This window comes from Limulus polyphemus, unplaced genomic scaffold, assembly GCF_000517525.1.
Source record: "Limulus polyphemus unplaced genomic scaffold, Limulus_polyphemus-2.1.2 Scaffold1069, whole genome shotgun sequence".
NCBI classification, from domain to species: Eukaryota; Metazoa; Arthropoda; class Merostomata; order Xiphosura; family Limulidae; genus Limulus; species Limulus polyphemus.
Genome location: NW_013666679.1, coordinates 93,582 through 115,669, shown reverse-complemented (window position 1 = coordinate 115,669; position 22,088 = coordinate 93,582). Strand labels below are relative to the sequence as shown.

The following is a 22,088-nucleotide window of genomic DNA, read 5'->3' as shown; positions in this document are numbered from 1 at the left end:
TTGATTATTATTTATGATTTTAACTTTATACACAAGTGTCAAAATACTATAATTGGTACTGAAGATATTTTATTGAGACTGTAGGTAAAATTGTTCATAAACATATTTTCTTTTAGAAACATATCGCCAAACTAATCTTTTATCATTTTGTTCTGAGCCTTCATTGCGTTTAGATCCCTTTCTTATATCTTCTCGAACCTGAGATACAGGCAATTACATCTCATTTTGATAATCGAAGTTGAGAAACTGTGGCTGGCTAAGAATGAAATTACGCTTGTTCAAACTGGAAGGTTATATCAGCGCTATTTTGTGTAAAGATACTGTGACTTTTCTTCTAGGAGGCTACGAGTGCCTTATTACACTCCATTTCATAAATTCGCAAATACTAATGAATTTGTTCAGAGAGTGCTAAGATCAATTTAAATTTGTGATAAAAAATAGTGTATAAAATTCAATAATAAAACTTGTATTGAATAAATTTGGATTCTGAAGTGTCTTGTTTCTTTTAATATGTGGAAGAAAGACTAAGTTTATTTTCTATAACTTATTTAATTCAATAGTGCACCCGTTCCCTAAGATATTATGCACCCATCAGGGCATGATAAAGATAAACATTTCAATATTGAAGTCAAGTGCTTGATAAATTGTGCTCTTACTTTTTCAAATTTGTTTTGCCCAGTCGTTAGATTAAATGTAATACAGTGAAGTGTTAATTTTCATCATGGTTTACTCACAATACAAACAACTGGTTTTTAAAGTTTTATTCCTTGATTTCTGTGAATATCTTCAGATTATATAAACTGTGTTAGCCACAGCTCACTCAGTATCTCCATAACAGACTGTATGAAAGTATCAGCCAATGAACAAGCTTCAATCGACCTGGTAAAGAAATTAATAAAAAACAATATATGGTGATTACTTTACTCAGTTTTGACCAGAAGACTAGAGTTTTATCCAGGGCTCTTGCAAGAGAGAACCTAAAACTTTCTGATGACGTTTTTCTCTGATGCATCTGCTTCTCCCTTTGGGCAGGGTATCTGGTACAATGTCTACATCATCTTTTAAGATCTTAATGCAAATGCAGCCAGAAAAACAAACAAACAAAAAAAAACACGTCCACATATCCGTAGCAGTGCAGCTTATATGTTGATATCCTTCAGTTTATGTATTATTTAAAGTCTAAAGAATATTTCACTTTAGCACTCTGGAGAACATTAGGTTCATCACAGGTCGGTTACCACATCTTTATGGCCAATCATTCACAACATACCACCCTTAACTAGTGCCTGATCATGTAAGTTTCAGATGTTATGCATGCTAGTATTGTAATTGGCAGCAAATAACATCACGCTTCACTTTACTACACAATTACTCTTCCCAAACCTTCTGAGTAGAAACACCATTCCAATTATTTGCAATCACTGCAATCGCTTTGGCTTTGATCTTTGCATGATTCCCAGGACCTGAGCATTTCATGGACAGACATACTGTTACTGTTTGGCAAGGTATTCTGCAGGCATTTCTGTGCTGCTGACCTGAATGATATACTCTAGTTCAACCATTTGAATTATGCCTAATTCATTTAAACAATGAACTTCCTACTATGCAAGTAGTATAAATAATGCTTTAAAGTACTTAAAATGCAAGCAGTTCCTTCTTTGTCATAAAGTATTGAAGTTGGAAGCTGTTATTCCATGCTCCATACCCCCCCCCCCCATACCTGAACCTATACAGTTCCAGTCCCACTATCACTGACATCAGTATACAAGATGAATTGATAGCCTTAGAGAGAATAGGTCAACGCAAAACATCCATTGTAGACTGTAATGCCAGCTCACAATCATCTGTCCACCTAAAGTTCATAGCAGTGTTAGTTATTGTATACAGTAGTGGAGCCGTCTTTGAGAAATTGGCAACAAACAGTCAACAATATGATGCAACACCCAAACAACTGCATATTTCTTGCTTGGTTGGGGCTAGTCTTTGACCATTAAGATTTCCACAAGATCACTGAATATTGTTCCTAAGTACAATGTGACTGAACAATTCCGCTTGCAGAAACATTAATGTACCTTTCATTGGTTTCAGTCTTAAGTCCACATTCTTAATACATTGAAATACCTTTCCCAGGTTATCAGAAGCAACATATAACATTTAACCTAAAATCAAAATGTTATTTATAGAAGTAAGACACCTCTTTCAATGCAACCTCTTCAGTGTAAGCTCCACCAGCATCTCAAAAGTGGCAGTTGTATTATCCTTTTTAATTGTATTTGATTCATAAATGCTGGAAGTAGCTTTAGGTCTAACCTTTTTGTCCAGTTCGACTTGCCAATAACTAAAAGCCACGTATAAGATACTGTAACAATCGGTGCCTTCTTGAGTGTCCAAACATTCATTCATCCATGGCAAAGATAATATACATTGATGCATGTAACCACATTCCCCCACTGCAGTTCACATAGAAACTTAATATTCCTTTATTCTTCTTATCAATAGCTGATCGAGATGAAAAGCACTCTTCAAATATTGGGTTATTCCACCCTTCAACACCTGCATGATTTTAAGCACTGGAAATATAGCTCGTGCTGCAAGCCAGCTTATATGATGGTAGATAGCATATTTGATGTGCAACATTTGTGTACATGTAAAGAACAGGGCTACAAGAGTTAACTTTTTAAGGATTTCTTACCTGCCTAGAATGTAGATAGCAAAATGGTCTTATTCAGTAGCTTTTTGTTCGTATGAAAATATTTATTTTAGAAAAATATATATAACTACAGTCTTTTGCCAACTGTTTACTGAAACTACAGTTTACAATACTGTAACTTGAATGTACATAGAGTATTGTCCAAGTTGCTTAACAGAATTAATTCAATTCAATAGCACTTATTTCTCTTTCCTCATACATCGAAACTTTAATCAGAAATCTTAACGGTGTATCAAAGACAGGCCATCAATCTCAGGTGTTCTCGATTAAACTGGTTCTGTCAGTGGTAGTGTTTTTCCAACACTTGCATCGGACGTGTGTGTGTGTGTTGAATTGTATATATCATACTATACCATCAATCTAGGCACCATTTCACAAGAAGTATATTCTCCGTAAAGGTGCAGATTGGTTACTGTTGCTAGATCGATGTGTCCTTATTGAACATCTATGGAAGTGTGTTTTCAGGTAGTTTTGTCTTTGAAATATCTCGGACTTTTTAACCTTGTAAAATAACTGGTATATATGTGTTAAATATACATATTAATAACATTTTAAAGATACATCACTGACAGATTGATTTATCAAAAAAAATAAAACAGACGAGTGAAGGTCTATATACAATTAATAAGTCACGAAGTAGAAGTAATTTTTGTTTATAACATACTGTAATCCCCCCTTTTCATTAACAAAATCACGAACGTAGATAAAGTTAACGATACTTTTCTTCTGGTTGAAAATAAGTAATATCAATGTATAATGTATATTCATGTTCCTTTGTTTGTTTGTTTGGTATTTTAGGATACAAGCAAAAGTTCCTACAGACTGAGCGTTTCTCAATCTCGCTAGTTGTCTGGTTAGTTTACGCTGTTAAGATAAATTACCCATTTTATCACTTAATCTGTTACCCAGACTAGCGTTGTTTCTAAGAATAGCTCTTTCTTTTCAAGGCTAAAACCCGCAGATCGACACAAACGTGTCGTCTCTTTAGGTGTAAAATAACGGAATGAATAATACATGCTACCTCTTTAAATGAAAGAAAAAATAATTTTTTTTCCCCAGTTTCTTTCTATTAAACTTAAAACTGTTTTATAAATACATGTTACACACATTCACGCAATTAGTTTCTTTAGGATATATATTTTTAACTTTACTGATGTAGAAAAATCAAACAACATTTTGAATGCAACATTATCGGGTATCGTGAAATCATATAGAGTATAAGAACCCTGTATGATATTTTATTTGATCTTAGTGTATCAGCCCATTAGTAGAATATGTGAATAGTTCCTTCGATGTAGATTTTATTAATTTATTGAAGAATAAAGGTACTAATGATTTTTCGTGATCACTCCTTTGCACATCTTTATTTATTTTTTGTAACATATGTTTGTATACCGCTATTACATATATATACTAGAAGAACGTGTCGAAATTCAACAAAATATATAAAGTTGTGGTATTTCACATTCTTATTTTAACACATAAAATAGAATATTGGGCCACTAAGGTGTGCTCTCTCTAAAGGTTATTCTAAAACTTACAAATGCTCCCCGACAATGTTGATACCCAACTCTCCTTCAAAGGATTTAATTAATCATTCGTGATTATGCACTTGTTAACAGAATTCTAAGAACTCGAGAAAACATTGAATTTATAAACATAACTTTTAAAATTACAAAGATAATCTATTCGAAGCTCAAATAAAAACAAAACACGTTCAAGCATGTTTAATGCAAATGCGTTTTCTTTAAAATATAAACATGTAATATTTTTGGAGGTGGGGTGAGTGCTTACATTATCAACATTGTCGGAGATGGTTTTTAGTTTTAAAATAACTTTTAGAAGGAGCATTTCTTAGTTGCCAAGTATTCGATTTTGTGTGGTTAAATAAGATTATGAATTAAGTAAAATACCACAACTTTGTCAAATTTCGACACATTCTACTAGTGTAACATATTTTATTAGCATAAAACGACAGAAACACTATTCTAATAATTGACCTTTAAAAAATCATTTTGATGTTAGAACATTGCGTGTAAATTATGATTTCAAAATTTTGCACCAGAAAAATTTTTGTTAAATTTCAACAACACATACACACAGAAAACAACGTGCATACATAGGAGTCGCTCACAGTAGGCCTTACACCTATACATATAATTGTTTTTTTGCAGCCCCCACTACCACCCCAGTGGCAAGGTGGTATGTTTGCTTAATAATAAACATCAAACATCAAAGTTTTGGCAATTTATTTTTCTCTTTTTCTTTATATTTATACGCAGTTAACGAACAGACATCCGTTTTCCCAAATGATATTATTCCATTAGCAAAACGTGTAGAAATTCGACGAAATATATAGAGTTGTGATGTTTTAAGCCACAGTTTGAAAATAAGGACTATTGAATTCATATTGGAAAAGTATGGAAGAGTATATATTATTAGTGTGCTATAAAACTTTGAAAGCTATAACTGTGATTGTTATAACGCTTATCAATCGGAAAACTTCAGATATTTGACCAGGAGCATTTACAAAATTAGAACATTACAAATCATTTAGCTTCAGTGGATTCTCATCGGACATTAGTATTTTTTACGAAAACATTATATAAATTCATCGTGAAAAACTCGGCGTGTGTGGCTAATAAATAACGAAGGATAAGATATCGAAGAAGTTCCAGACTAGAAAAAAGACTTTATATTGCTTGTAAGTTTGTGAAACTTTTGTATATAAATCATTGAGTGTATTAACTATTTGTAATAACTGTTATTGTAAATTGTATTGTTGTGAGCATATGAAAATGTATTTGTGTTAAAAAAGAAAACTGTGTGTATCAATCTTGTTGGCAAATATCATAAACTGACTATATATCGGCTTTTACTTAACTACTAAACTTAAAGTATCATTTAGCTCGGGTTCAGATCATTCGCAATTCTAATAGGTAACAATATATAAAACCTAAAAAGATATATTGTTTTACTCCACATGCGAAATTTGATAAGGCTTAGCAGCTTACGGCAAGCAGCAGATGAGTACCAAGTTTGTAACTAGAAGAGATAATTGCTTTCTATATTTCTTTATAGTTTATTTACTGTTCTATGTTTTAAGAACAATAACTGAAATTTAAGAACGTATTTGTAAATAATAATGTATAAACATATGTTTTCCTTAAAAAACGTTTAATAATTATTTGAAGGTTATAAAGATTTCTTCTGTGAAATTTGGAATTTTTCTGATGCATAAAAGTATTTTTAATCTTAAAATCAAAATTACTTTACATGTTGGATAGTCAACATTGGAAAAGAAAAAAATGCAAGAGAAAAACAGTATTTAAAAAATCTTAAACTCAATAAAAATATCTGATATTTTGTATACGAAAGCCTTGTAATGTTTGCTGATAATATGCAAAATTTTGTGAAGATACACTTACTGCATTAAAAGTTACAGAATGAAAACTATAACAAGCTCAGAATGATTACGAGGTCGTTCCTTTGGACCGAGCCTGTAGTGACAAAACTGAACCGTAGAATATGAATCGTGTCTGATGCAAAGGTCTCTTGCCATGCCCGACATAAATGTCAGTTTCGCTTGTGTAGGCCTCACGTGTTTTGCTACCGACCTCATCAGCGAGTTAAACCCTCATTCGCATTATTAAGGTGGTAAGATTGAAATAGTTGCCAAACTGAAACCGTTCGTTTGATTGGTTATCCACTTAAATTCGATCTTAGGAGTCTGTCCGAATTATTTTACCAGATTTCATTGGAAATGGTTCAGTAAATTGCTCACATCAACTTGTGATACCAGACAAACGGAGAATTCTTCTTTTGCTATAGATAACAAAATATTCTTAGTGTCTGACTCACCTTTAAGTTGTTGTTGTTTTAATAATTGAAGACTTACCCTCTGAACAGTAGAACACCTATTAAGTTCGTTATAGACGGAACAGGGCGCAGCTTGTACAGATCTGAGTTGTTTTTGAGCTACAGAAAAAATGGTGTAATAACAATACAATATGACTACCAGGGGAGGAAAGTAGAAAAGCACTGTAGCTAGGATAATAATGTTTGTATTGGTGTAGTTTGGCTCGCACACTAAGATCCCCTGGGAGTCAAATTTGAATTCTCCAGAGGGGTAAATCATCATGCAGTACACTGACGTTGATAAAATCCAGGAGACAGCAATCATTGTGATACACACCTGAAAATAGATAAAAAAACATCTACTGGAATAAGTACAAGTAAATGTTTAAAATTAACGAAATAAAATTAAAAACAGTAATGTTTTCCAATGAAGCAAAATACACAGAGATGTTCACGATCTATGATAATGATGATACAAGGATAAGCGTTTAGGCCTTACAACTTCTTCCAACACTACCGAATGATATAACATGTCATGGTCCTAGTTATGGACTTTTGCTTTGCAGCGCAGTTACCCCAAAATTTTGTACACACTTAAGTAGACATGAGTTTTTTCCAATGTGACAACATACATACATTTGTTACATTGTTGTTGTTGTTTTGACAATTGGAATGAACGAGTATGTAACAAAAGCTTTAGAGAATTCTAAAATCTCACATAAAATGTTCTCTCTCCTGCGTGAATACCGCGGACAGTATTCACATGATCTTCTAAATACGTCACTGCCGAAAATGCAATAAAACGGCAAACAGAGCTCGTACAGTTTTCGACTACATGCTCTGGGAGGGCATGAGAACAATGTTTTTGTGTTGCTTTTATAGCCCTAAGTTCATGTAAATTATTTTATCCATAATTCAAAGAACTTTATCTGTAAAAGTCAATTTTCTTCACTTCCATTGTTCTTGGAGTAATCTGTTTAGTTACTGTATCAATTATACTTTGTCTTGTTTTACCGATACTATTCAACACTACAGGTGTCCATTTCAATGAAATATTAAAATTTCATTCCTTGCGTTCTTTTATAGTCGTAAAATAAGAGAACTTCACGTCGGAAAGTATCCCACCCAAAACAGTTCAGTTTCAGGCGACAATTACACTTGCAAATAACCACACTTTAACTGAATTCAACACCAATCAAGGCTTTTAACCGTTGTATTCAAAGGCCATTGGGATGGCCAGTGGTATTGTGATTGGGTTTGTAGATTTTTCCCATAGATCATAAGCAGCTCTCTGTATTTACGTGATATTAAATTTTAGCACAGTTTGTTTCGTTTGGTTACATAATTGTTCTTTAACTGAATTCAACACCAATTAAGGCATTTAACCGTTGTATTCAAAGACCATTGGGATGGCCAGTGGTATTGTGATTGGGTTTGTAGATTTTTCCCATAGACCATAAGCAGCTCTCTGTATTTACGTGATATTAAATTTTAGCACAGTTTGTTAAGTTTGATTACATGATTGTTACTTGTTTGTTTGTTTTTCAATAAGGTACTAAAACAACTGAATGAAAGGGTCCAAGTTCGGGTTTCCAGAATCGAGGAGAATGTAACAAAAGCTTTAAAGAGCAGCATAATCTGACATAAAACGTTTTGTCTCCTGCTTGAATATCACAGACAGTATTATCCTGCCCTTCTGAAAATGTCATGGCTAAAAATGCAATAAAGCGATACTAAAGTTTAGTCATTCTTGGAAATGATTATATGAGCATGGAAAAGAACAAAAAACATCACATGAAGAGGAACTTTCATGTAAGTGATACAGATTATCACTAACTTTTATTTTTTTATTTTATTACCTTCTTTTTTTCCTTGAGAAAATGTATCACTATTATTTTTGAAGGTTGAAGAAGATTAAGCAAATTTATTTTTCGTTATCCACCCACAAGATCAAAGTGAGTAATATAAGGAATCGAGTTAATTAGTTCTTTTGTAAGACGAATTTAACTATAAAAGTGGTCAGTTATTAACATATGTCACTGTAAATCCGGGTGTCCATGGTTCGCATCCTATTTCTCCAAAATCGTGCTCTGTACTTTCAGGCTGTGGGTACGTTATATGAGTTATAGTTATATCCCATTTTTTGTTAGAGTAGCCCAAGAGTTGAGTGTTATGTTGCTATTTAGCTGACTTTCCTTTAGTTTATTAGTTCGAAACTAGGGAAGTCTAGCGCAGATAGCCTTTTTATAACTTTACGGGAATGTCTGAAACAAATAAACAATAGCTACAAAAACAGCCTGTCATATCCAAATGTATTGCCTCACAAAACGAATTACTTTTGATAGAATGATATTCAGGTCGGCGTTCGAGTTTGGTGTATAGATATTCATAATAACATTATATTGAATAATCTTGTGTATTTAAGAGAATTATATATAAGAAAAACTTTACACATTAGCTTGTTAACGTAGAAAATCCTTTTCACTTCTTTTCATGATTAGGCACCTGTATACATCTGAGGAAAATAAACTAAGCCCATATAGCCTGTGCAGACTTTCGATTGTGACGTATATGTTAATTATGATTTATTATTAAACGAATTTTTTACTTCTAGAAGTAAAAACAAAAGTTATTAGTCTGTCAGTTCCTACAATTTCATTTCATTTGCTTATATTGCAGAAAAGTTATGTCAAGAGTGGGGATAATTTTGAATTTGCAAAAACAAATACTTGGTCTCTGGTTTATGACTCATGTAAAGATGAGTCACGTTACGAAACCACACACTAACAATATTTCATAACACTAACACATTATCATGACCGTTTTAATGCACGTATCAAACATAGTATATAGCTTCATCTAGTACAATCACTAAATGAAGAAATAAACTAATAATGCTTGGGGGAAGGGGGGGATTAAAACACATTTGCCAGTAATGCATTATTAATCAAGAACATAAATGTAGATTGAAGAGGTTGAGGAGGAGTTATGTCTTTTGAACACACATTTCATTGAGTATGAACATATTACACTGCGGAAACATATACATCCCATATTTAAGTTAATTATATTGATTGTGTTTTTGCTAAATGATAATGTGTTAGGAGCAGTATCGTCGTTTAGTGCCAGACTTAGAAATTAGAATTAATCAAACTGACGCTATCTAAAGTTGAATTTTATTGCCATAACATGTAGTTATTACTCCCTTACATTAGAGATGTTAGGCGTAGACGCAAACCATAAGTTTAAAGTGTGTTTAAATATGAAAGAACAAACTTAATGGGAACATTCTCTTGGAAACTCCTTATTTGAATTTTAAAGGTTGTTGAAAATATTTGTTAGTTCCTGAAAGACTAAATTTACCAAATTATGACGTGCCTCGTGCCTACATGTTAAGGAGAAACAACTTAATGTAAGTAGTTCTATGACATTAAGTATTGAAAATACTAACACTGCATTTAGACATTTCTGATTTAGTGTGACTTGTTCTACTTTATGCTCAATCTACGAGTAATGTGAATCCGAACAACTTAGTAATTTAATAATACTCTATTATTTCTGTTGCATTTTATTCCAATACTCAAAAAACCATAGGAAGACTTCCTGCCAGATTGCATTTTGTAATTTTCAGTCCAGTGGTTTTCAACGTATTTCATTCCACACGCCATCATACCCTTATATAAATGCTTATCGGTCGTTAGAAGTATAAAGTCCCTGTACTAAATTATACGACTTATATGCATAAAGTACATGAAATGTATTCTAAACATTAATTTTTAAAAGATATAGAGATAATATATTATAGTAAAATTTATTTCTGGGTGTTTCTGTGGATCAGCGGTGGGCTCTACTGCTTTAGGTAATTATTTTTCACTGACACAGTATCACACTGGAATATATTTATGGGCATTGTTATTTATACAGATGCTAAATTGGATTAGCACATAATGAGCAGCAACTTATAAGCTGGTTAAATTATGGCCAATGCTTTATGAATCAGCAAACTCCTTTTTACACCGAGGCTTTATTCGCCATCGGCCTTAATTAAGATCTTAAAATGATATGCATGTACGATTACGTCACACTCACATAAGACTACTCTGTCCTTAAATTTGCATGCTAGTTTACATATGTAGATTCAATATCACTTTATTTGCTACAAGTACAAGTAAATTCATAATAGGCATTTGGTGTTTTCAGTGGAAAAATTCTGTTTTTATATTATAAAACAATATTACAAAGAACATGCTTTAAAACATTTTAAATATATGAGTTAATAAACGTTATGAATGAGAGCATAGGGCTAATTTTTAACAAACAAAGCATATTTACCAATATGCGATAAAAGTATAAAAAGTGAGCATTTAGAAACTTCATGGACTGGTGGTTTTATGAAGTTTCGTTTGGTCAAACATTTATTCCATCTACGAAATGAATGTGAATACAATTATTTATAAGAATCTCTTGTTATTATCAAACTCGTAATGCAAAAATTCAAAGGAGCTTGCAATTTTATACCTACAATGAATCAAAACGTTTTGATTAAATTTTCTTGGAGCAAACTTGGTGTATAGTTTGGTATGTTAAACTCCAAGCCATTATATATATCTTTATAGTAAACTTCACATTCAAAGCTACTATGGTCTAATTTGTGAATATTATGCCGTTTTATTTGAATAGTATTAGTAGAATCTTAATCACACTGAAAAGCTTTAATCGAGTCATTCAAAATGTTATCTACTTTACTCAAGTAGTCCACTTTATCGAAAATAACAATATTTTCACCTTTTCAGAATTAGACATAGTGATGTTATTATTTTTCCTAATATTTTTAATGCTGACGCTTCTTATTCATTTAAATTTACAATCTGGTAATCTAAGCTATAGTTATTAAAAACGTTAAGGCTTTTCCACTTATTGAGTTCTGATATTAGTAAGAAACTCTCCAGATTTTGACCAACGAAGTTGTTTAGAAAGTTGCTACAAATCAATAATATTCGAACTTTAGTTCATTAGGTATGCTAAACTTTAAATCAAGTTTCTTATCAACTTCAATCAGAGAATAATCCAAATAATTAAAGATTATAGCATCAGTACGTTCTATAAACGATTCTCTAACTTGATATCTTATTAAATTATCTGATTTGATCAAACTATTGTTTTTACTTTGTACCAAAAAATATTCTGTATATCTATAAAATGTCGAAAATATAAAACTCTAAGCAGATGGGAGTTTAGTCAAATGTTTATTTTCGCATTTTAAACCTTAATGAGTACAGTTAATGAAACTCTCCTTCAAATACATACACTCATTATACTCAATAGCCTTAATATTTTAACCTATAAAACAACACTTGCGAACGCTAGCGTGTTATAACCTCTCTTCACTGTTATGTTTCTACAGAACATTTTGCATATTAGAACTATTTCAAACTATAAGCACCAATTCATATTGTTTTATAACAATTCATGGGGTAGCTTCACAAACACATATTAGTCACCTTAACAATAAACACTTACAGTCTCACCAACAATGTACGTAGCGGTAGTTTTATTATTTCAACACAAAAATTCGTTTCCTTACAACTTAAGATCTTGCTTTTTAACTGACTAGATTTTTTTTGTGGAAAATCATAAAACAATTCTAATCGTCTTTAGTTTTCAATTTCACATACACAGTTTATCTCAAATGCTTGTACAGTAATATAGTTTGTTTCATAAGATCAAATTATACTATAAACTTAGAACGATTGTGATACAACAGTAATATTCTGAACATTGTTAAAAGCACTTTACGGCAGCTTCGAAAAGGGAACATCAAGTGATTTAATAAGTAATGTATCTTAGTTTTATACAAGCCCCGGTGAAGCCGCAAAGGTGAAATATATCTTGAAATAAAGAAGCTTTTTATTAATAATCTTTTTATTAATAAGGTCGTTTCTTCTCTATCGTTATTATCGATAATGTAAGTAGGGCTACTGATTTCAGACACTTCTGATAGTTGCATCCCTTCTTTCAATGAAGAGGTATTCTTAAACCAGTGTACCATATTTCATATACATAGAACCACATAATTTTCCCACTGAAAACATCAGATATTCTTTACAAATTTACTTATCCTTCTTACAAACAAGATTATATTGGATTCACCACGAGAAGGTTGTAGATGTGTGAAAGAATATGCAAATTTCAGGAGATGGAATAGTTCAAGCATATTGGAGCACGCTTCGGGTAAGCGTGACATAGATATCCATTGATATGATTTTAAGAACTAAACTAAAACTAATGAGAAACAAAATAAAATTGAGGACACAGAATAGATCGGAGCACGCTTACAAGTGAGTGTGGCCTAGTCGTCCATTCAAATTATTTTAGGATTTTAACTAAGGGGAACGACGAACAAAGCATTCACATATAAAAAAAAAAAACAACTAACTAACTTCTGCTCATCTTATCAAAACAGGAAAATAAAGTCGTTTGATTCAGTTTGATATTCGGGTCCTTAAACCTTCAACAATATGTGGATCAACTAAACAGAGGAAAGTGAGGGATAAAACCAGCTGTTATAGTTGTGACATTATTATTAAAAAACGTTGCTTTGTGATGATAATCCTTTATCATCTCTGAGTTTTATAGTGGTTAATGAACAGACTACTTTTATTTCTTGAGGATTTTGTTTCCTTATTAGAAATTATATACATTTCCAAAAACTTAACTCATCTTATGAGTTTAGCTCAATTCGAATTTATAACTGTAGATATTTTTATCGCTATGACTTCCAAAATTATTGTGTGGTTAGGTTTTTCGTTTTCATCCAAAACTGTAAAAACCTAGTTTACATCGGATGTTTATAATTACAGTTGCAATTTTCTCTTTACCTGTGGTTTAAATTCTAAAGATTCGGCTTTTTATTTCACTAGTATATTTACCAGAATGAGTTACTCTTGTTTAAATAATTGTAGATCTCCATCTAATTCTATTAAATGATAATATTTTTGCGTATATTAATTTACCAAGTATTTTAGATTCTTTCACTTGTCCTACTACGCAGGTTAATGCTTTTTCTGATTGTAGTGATAAAATTATAATAATATCAACCATGTATTTAATATAACTAAGTTTTTTATGAGTATCTGTTGTCCAGCCATTTTATTATTATTCTAAGGCAGACTGTGATGTATTTAAACATTCTGGTTAATAATCTAGCACCTATAAATGTCACTGTTGTATATATTTGAGAAAATATTGAGGATTATAATTATGTTATTTTACTGATGCTGCTCATAATACTATGGTTGATATTATTCCTAAAGCTAATTTTATAAAAGTTGGATGCGTAGTGGGTCTTACGGCCATGAATCCACTGTTATTAAAGAGAGAGAGCAGAAAAGGTTAACATATATAAAACAGGTTTGATTTAACTTTTAATCAAATTCTAAATGTTATAAATAACAATATAAATAATTATCAATAAACAAAAGTACAAAACGTAGTGAAATATTTGCTCATTTTTGATCAAGTGGATGATTCAGACAGCCTTGGGAAATTACACATAAAATTCCCTTTAAATATTCTACACGCCCTAATAAGTATCCTGTAGCGAATAATACTAATGTGTTGAAACTCATCTTCCCATATTCATACAAAGTATTCACTTGACCTTATTTGACTTATTCCACACTGCCTGGATCCCTGCTTCTGTCCCATTTTTATCACAGACAACAGATTTTGGCCAAGCGCTGATGAAGCCGCAAAGGTGAAGTATATCTTGAAATAAAAAGGCTTTTTTTTAAATCAGCTGGAGAGTAAAGGTATATTAACCGCTGTTTCCGGATCTGTAATATCATCTTTGGAGACCTTGTCTTTCTTATGCTTGCCCCTCCTCCCAAGAAAACGTTTAGCGTCTGTAGAACGTTTGAATTTTATGTCATGTCATTGTCGCCAGATGATTCTGTTCATAAGGGTGATCCTATGCATGAAACTACCAAACTAGATATATCAACTGTTCTTTCTATATCTATGCCGTTACTTCAAAACCCTTTCTTCTTCTCTGCTAATACAAAAAGAAAGACAAATCTACATTGTCCACTATCATGGCATATCGAGTTTCATCTCTTACACATCCGTTGTGATCACTTATAAGTTCTATCCTTTCACATCAGCTGGCCGAAAAGAGGGCATAACCCTTTGCTGGCCTGCCAGCCTTTTTACTAGAATGAAATCGCGAGTTATTATATCATATATATATATATATGTATATATATATACGATGTTTTGAAATAGTAACTTCACATTTACTTTTTAAAACACTTAATTGTTGTTATTTTGATGATATAATCCCAACACCTTTGTGTATAACTATATCTAATAATATATTGATATTCACACGCATGCGGATTTCGATATCCTGGTAACTCAAGCTAAACGTATAGTTAAAAACTTGACAAGTAAAGCTTCTTGGAGAACGTTTATTTAAGGATTAGATAGCCTTGTTTGCTCTTCCTATTAGGGCTGTCTATGTTTCTAATGTGCATAAAAGTGTTATCGATACTGTGGTTCGTAAGTAAGGTTAAATATCGTCCTTTTATCTACACTAGCTGGTTAAGAACAACGTTCAAGATATACATATATATGTGAGGGTGTTTATTATTTCTGTGCGACATAATTCTCAATATTTCAAAAATGCTGTTGATAGAATTGCCAAGCTGTTAGTCACTTAACTAGAGTCATTAGTAAATGTTACGCGTATTGCTTTAATATTAATTTAACCCCTGTTTTTGTAACGTTGGCTATGGACATAGTGCTTGGTTCTATATGTAGCATTACTGTTTGAGGTACAATACTTGCTGTATTGTTAGTTCCTGCATGTGATAGTCCAGTGACTTTCGACTTTCCTTACTGATCGTTAAAGTTAAAATTTACAATCTAATTTCTGCTGCTTTTTCTCCTATGCTAGAGTTCCACAAAGATCAGTCTTCTATTCTACATTCTTTATGCGAATCGCATTCTTTTTCTACTTTAATCGCTTTTTACTTATCAGTTCGCTGATGTTCTAGAAGTTCCTCTGTGGAGAGCCGAATCTGTACACACTTTAATCAGAGTTTTAAAGGTTTGCTGCTCTAAATGATGAGATCGTCTGAGTGGTAATAAAACATTGAGTATAACTTTCTGTAGAAAACGTGAGACGTTACATAAGACGTTGAAGGGCAGTTTCAAATTACACAGTAGTGACCTTTCCCTGTATTCTTTTCTTGGATAATATGTTTGATAATGAATTAAAATGACAAATTCCAATAAAAACATGATTACAATATCAGATGTATTTTCAGTTTTTAAGTAAAAAGTGTAGAGTTTCTTTATACGCTCATGTTCTGAATAATTCGCGATGTATTCAAAATTATGCACTGCGCATTGACACAAAGCTACTTTAACAACTTTCAGATTCACGTAATTTTTAAGTTTAAATTTAGTTTCCGTGTAATATTTACTCCTTAAGTTATAGTTTTTTATGTAAAAGAACTACAGAAGCCGTATAAAAATTAGTATGCTAACTAGTCACAATACTTGTTCACATGCAATATTGTGCATGGGGTTGCTCAGTAGTACCAGAACTATTGTGCATGGGGTTGCTCAGTAGTACGAGAACTATTGTGCATGGGGTTGCTCAGTAATATCAGAACTATTATGCTTGGGGTTGCTCAGAAGTACCAAAGCTATTGTGCTTGGGGTTGCAATAAGACGTTCAGATCACAAAAAGTTGAAAGTAACAAACCTTCACTTCCTGGAATTGTGAGAAATTGCCTAGCATCATATGTGAGCTCTCTCCAGCTTTGTACAGCGCTCTCTCTCCATTGAAGTATCTATTGAGCTGAGATACCAAAAATGAACATCACCCATAAGAACCCTCGGTAACTCAGTTCTTGGGATTAATTAAATTCTTCAGTACAGAAACCTTGACTTCTAGTCGTAAATCTTATGATATGATATATAAGAGTTGTTTCTCCTAGTTTTGAAAAAAAAAAAAGGTTCAATATGGGCCATGATGTATGGAAGTTAACCATTTGCCCGTTATTGTTTTGAGTTAGTTGTGTGGATTGTAGTGAGACGTTATGATATGTGGCTCATTCTGCACTCTGAGTATGGGATCTACGTATAAAATGTGCTCGCATTTATGCCAGGAATTTCAAAATATCCTAAACGAATATATTCCAAAGACTATGGAGGTGGTTATTGTTCAGTAGCTTTATGTGTTGATTCAATAAGGTAATGCTTCCTGTTACAAAGTATGGTCGACCCATATATTGTTCAAAGTAACAATATTAGCATCCTGGAAGGCTCATCCAGAACACATATCTTAACCCTAAAGAAGATCGGACGAGATTTGGATGGTATGATTCCAAAGGTTAGACAATGATCTTTCAGCTATCGTTGACTGCCGAGCATTAAAACCAGCAATGTAGACAATTTACAGAAAACGTTTTTGCTCTCGAACCACCTCGTTCTTTTTTGTTACTTCGCGGACAAAAATGGAATCCATATACTATGTTACCGCTTCCTTTCCGTAATTATGCAACCTTTCAGATTTATTTGGAAGGACAGTATATATTGAATCTACTGATATATTTAATTCAGCTAGAAATTAATAAAACCCTATAGCTACTCCACTGTAAGAACAGTTTCTATACTGTCCATAATATTTGGTAATATCTAGATTCCTAGTACTATGCTATTTTACCATTATTGATGGATAAGATATTTAAAATTTTCTTTGATTTGAAGGAATCTGACAAAGCAATCATCATTTTAAATATATTGTTAAAGTTTTGTATTACTTCTGTTGATAGTTTCTGTATTTATTTATTTTTCCAACTTCCTCATCAACCCAATTTTAGTTCACTGGACGAAGCTTCTACTTTTGTATTAGTAGGACGTCGATCTCGTGTAACGAAGGTTAATTTAAATGAAAGACATCTCTATTGTCATTGGTTAACTGTATTATCGCTTCTTTTATATAAATCATTTGCTACAAAAATTTAATCTCGGTTTCACTTTGAAACTACAATCCAAACAACTGTTTTCCTTTTGCGCGTATATCTTGAGGTACTGTTTGAAATGCAAATTGGATATTATAGTTAATGCCAAAATTGAAACAGAATAAAATAACACAGGCCTGCAATGGTTTTATTGTAATGAAATGTTTACATGTTCCACAGTAATTCCTGTACGCTGAATCCAAAAATGATATACATTTTCTCCATCACGTACAGATTTTTCATAAAACGTCATAACGCAATACATAAAAGAAGGACCACAACACGTAGTTTTGAGACTAAAAGACGTAGATATCACAAAACAATTACGATGAATATTTGTTTGACATCACCTTTCTTCCCTTTCCTTCAGTTTGTTTCCATTTTTGTTAACAAATATGATAATAAAAAAATGTTCATTGTGGTAAAAGAAATAATAATTTGATCTAAATAAAAGTTTTTTTCTTCCCGATTTGTAAAAAGTCCTTACATGAGAGGACAAGATGAATATTATTTTCGAAATCTGCGTGGCTGAATTATGGAAATTAAAACCAAAACAACTTTTATGAAGTTTAAATTCGCAGGCCTGTGTAATTTAAACAGATATAAGAAGTTCAATTTATGACATTAGTCGATACAACTCTATAATAACCGACATGTTTTTCTCGCAACACATTTCCATTTTGAAAATGCCCAAATTAATGGGCACTTCTTCAGCTCAGCAGGCTAACAAAGCCAAAACTGGGAAGGTAGTCCAAAGAGAAGACCCCGAAATTCATAATAACATTTACTGCCTTTGCCATCACAATTAATAATTTGCAGGGTGATACAGTTGAACAAGTAAGAATATGTCTTTGAGAATCAGTTTTTCACATGTTTCAATCTATAACGATTTATCAAGAAGAATATTTGAATAGAACTTAAAAATATACAGAGGTCAAAAGATGGGCAGGTTTTAAAACTATAGAAAAACCTTAACTGATTCTGAAAGCATGCCGTATTTCCATGAGCCACCGGCATGAGATGCTATATAGTCTGTTTTTGGAAAATTGAATATTTATAACAATAGAGTTATATTAGAATAAGCATGATGTTACTTAAGTAATAATAAAACCATAAAAAGTTTATTTAAAAGACTAATTAACGTAAGAGTTCCAATCTAACAAATTCCTTATAACACAATCATTAGGTGGGTTCTAGACATGTTTTTATAGTCATAATATGATTTACATTCAAATATACAAAGAGTCGTTTTCATGGATAGTTTGTATATTTTGTGGAATTATTATTATTTTGTATTATTTCTCTCAGACAAGTCATAAGCAAATTTGTTTAAGATTCGGAAAGTTTCGAACTGGAAAAGAGACACAGAATATTAAAACTAACTATATTTACTTAAATAAATCTCAGTATACGTATTTCTTTCAGCTATAAAACTTGTGCGAAAAGATGAACTTAAATACAAGTTTTCTATGTCCTGTGAACATTCAAGAATCATCTTTTAAAACATACTTTACTTCTGTAACATAATTATATAAACATGTATCTTATTATCATGTGCAGTGTTTTAAGAGCCCTTATTCAATAAATGACAGCAAACAGATGACAGTTTGCTGCGGGAAAGCTATATACGAAGATGAGCAGGTTGTGTAGCATATGTGATGCAATTCATCAGACATTTGTTACCTCGGCAAGTAAAGTGAAAATCGAATAACATTAAAAGTTGAATACAAAAAACAGACAATCCATTATATGTTTGGTAAAGGCGTGGCTAAAAGAAAGAAAATTGTCGTATGCTTTCCATTTATAAACATCTATAATAAATATTTCATATATATATCTTTAGTTGCTAGAGAGTTGTACTTAAAAGGTTGATTTCATGATTCGTTTAACAATATTCTTTAATGTTAATAACATTTCTTTAGCAGCAGTAAATAACGCCGCCTCTTTCGCTGTTATAAAAACAAATCAAATATTATCCCATATGCACAGGGCTATCACATTGTTGGTCTCGTCGTTGGTTATGATGATATGACATTAGAGCGAGCATTTGATTGGAGACAGTGCTATATTTCTAGTTTAAAAAAATTATCTGAATCTTTGAAACCGGATAAATATTGAAAATACGTCGTTTGTTTTGTCGACATGAATATGTCGTTCATCAGATGTGCGGTGTACAACTTATATATATATTCCTAAATCGAAATCTATAAGATGTAAACCAGTCAGCGCTAGGGGAACATAAACCAAATTCATATAATCTAGGGTTAAACCGTGTTTAATTAAGTAATGAACGTTAAGGCCTTAAAACTTTTAAATAAATCTTTCACTCAAATAATAAATTCGTTAATACATAAGTTTAGAAAGATTCAAGAGAGAAGTTATATAATTTTGTATCTTCAATCCATCTGCATTTAAGGAGAAAGAAAATTAGAATTGTATTTAGTTTATGTGTTTAAAATTTTGACCTGTTCTTTGCAACATATTCATCTTTTCTTTATTTTGTTGATTGAGATTAATATTTCACCTTTTTTTTCAAACTTTTTATCTTGAATAAGTTATATTTTCAAATATAGTGACCATTCTATTAGACTTAATAACAAATAAGACTACATTTATGGTACATTTTGATCATCAACTGAATATCAATAGTTTTAATTTCGTATAGAGCGGTGATGAAAGTTTGTTTGTTTGTTGGATGTTCGCACAAAGCTACACGAGAGCCATCTTTCCTAGCCATCCCTGACATTGAAGTGATATACTGGAGGGAAGGCAGCTAATCAACACCACCCATCGCTAACTCTTGGGCTACTCTTCTCAATAATGGGATTTGACAGTCACTCTAAGGGGTTATAAACCGCAGAACCTCCGGCACGCTAACACTTGGTCTCACTAGCCTACGATGGTCACAATTTCTTGGATAATCTTTGTTTTTCTAATCGTATATAGATTTCGCTATGAATGATTAAAATCATTTGATGGTTCAGAAAATAACATTCACAGTAAGTCCAATTGGTGGGACGATTAATTTGGTATTATATAGATTAATTTAAACTAATGTTTAAAAGTGTATTAATTAATTTGTTTTTAACCTTTTATATAGCTGTTAAAAATCGGAGGTAAGATAGACATGTCTCATGATAAAATAACAAATTAATGTAGTTTTAAAATAACTATTATTGAAGTTTATAATTAATGGACAGTTACGTCGCATTTGAGTACCGGAAAAATGTAAAAACATTAAAAAAACTAAAAAAAATCATAAATATTTCGTTCATCTATGTTCACCTTCCAGATTACCGAAAGCTAAAGAGTTGTGCTTTCGTAACTGTTAATTTATTTATTAACACATGTTTAAAAGTATGATAGGTAAAACTAAAGACTATTAAAAAATTACCTTTTTAGTCATCACAGAATTGTATCGTAACGGTAAAACTATACAGATGTATCGGTCTATGGCTATACAAACAAGGGATAACGTAGACTCGTGGAATAAAGCCGAGATAAGTAAAGCTTCTACGGCACACACAAATCCTCCAAAGGGCCAACAGCGGTACAGGGCAGGGTAGACACTCAAGGGAGTCACAAAAAGACCAACCGCAAGGTCCGTGCACGCCAAGGAGGTCATGAACATCCTGGGTTGTTGACGAAGGTATCGCGTGTGATTCCGGCTGTGCAGGACACTAATCATCAAGAGATTCAAAACAACTATGGCCACTGTTACCAGTGTTATCCATAAACATTTCAATATTTCCGTTGAACCCGGAGAATCAAGGTCTGCAGCACTCACAGGACACAGTTGGTTTATAACTAACAATTCGGATCGGTTATTCATACCTTGATCTTCCTTTATTTACTTCACAGGAGGTATGTATACTAAAGCATGAAACCTTGTATTCAACTAAATATCAAGAGAGAGAGAAGCAAACAAACTTATCTTATGTTTTTTGTTTTTTTTTCAGATTTTATTTATATTCGCACCTTAACCTGGAAAACCCTTTATATTTGACCCGTGGGTTCAAAACAGCATAGGTTTCTGGATCGCTGTTTGGACAAATTCCACAGCCACGTTGGGTTCAAACGGTATAAAGTACGGACCTCATATACCTTGTGGTCATATATGCTGTGCCTGTGATAGTTTCTATGGTAACTTAGATTTCTTGTTTAGGGAACGTCGTTGTGACGCAATGAATATGTTCACAGGAATTGCAGCACGCTGATTGGCTGTAGCTTCGGAACATGTATAATAAGAAAACCTATTCGTAGTGGGCTTACACTGTATAAGAAACTTCAGAAAAAAGCCACGCGAGGACCGTATGCCCATGCTGCGTTAGCGTCAAAGCTAACATCAAGCAGTACTTATCCCACAGAGCACCAGACCATAGATCGATTTATGATTTTTGCGAGAGCGTTTCTAGATAAATAAACTTTCAACCTCCAACCTGGTTTCCCTCTCAAACGATTTGGAAACATAAAACAAACGAAAAAGC

At 32.4% G+C, this 22,088-nt stretch overlaps 1 protein-coding gene across 1 annotated transcript in view; it reads right to left on the bottom strand.

The window, feature by feature from the left end:
* LOC106461974 (beta-2 adrenergic receptor-like) overlaps positions 1–21,433 on the bottom strand; it is a 25,089-nt gene extending 3,656 nt beyond the window's left edge. The window contains exons 1-2 of the mRNA XM_013921841.1: positions 20,996–21,433; positions 6,609–6,905 (exon numbers count right to left, since the gene is read on the bottom strand). Of these exons, the coding sequence (XP_013777295.1) occupies positions 6,609–6,905; positions 20,996–21,433 (735 nt within the window). The remainder of the gene's footprint in view (positions 1–6,608; positions 6,906–20,995) is intronic.
* Positions 21,434–22,088: the final 655 nt, after the last annotated feature.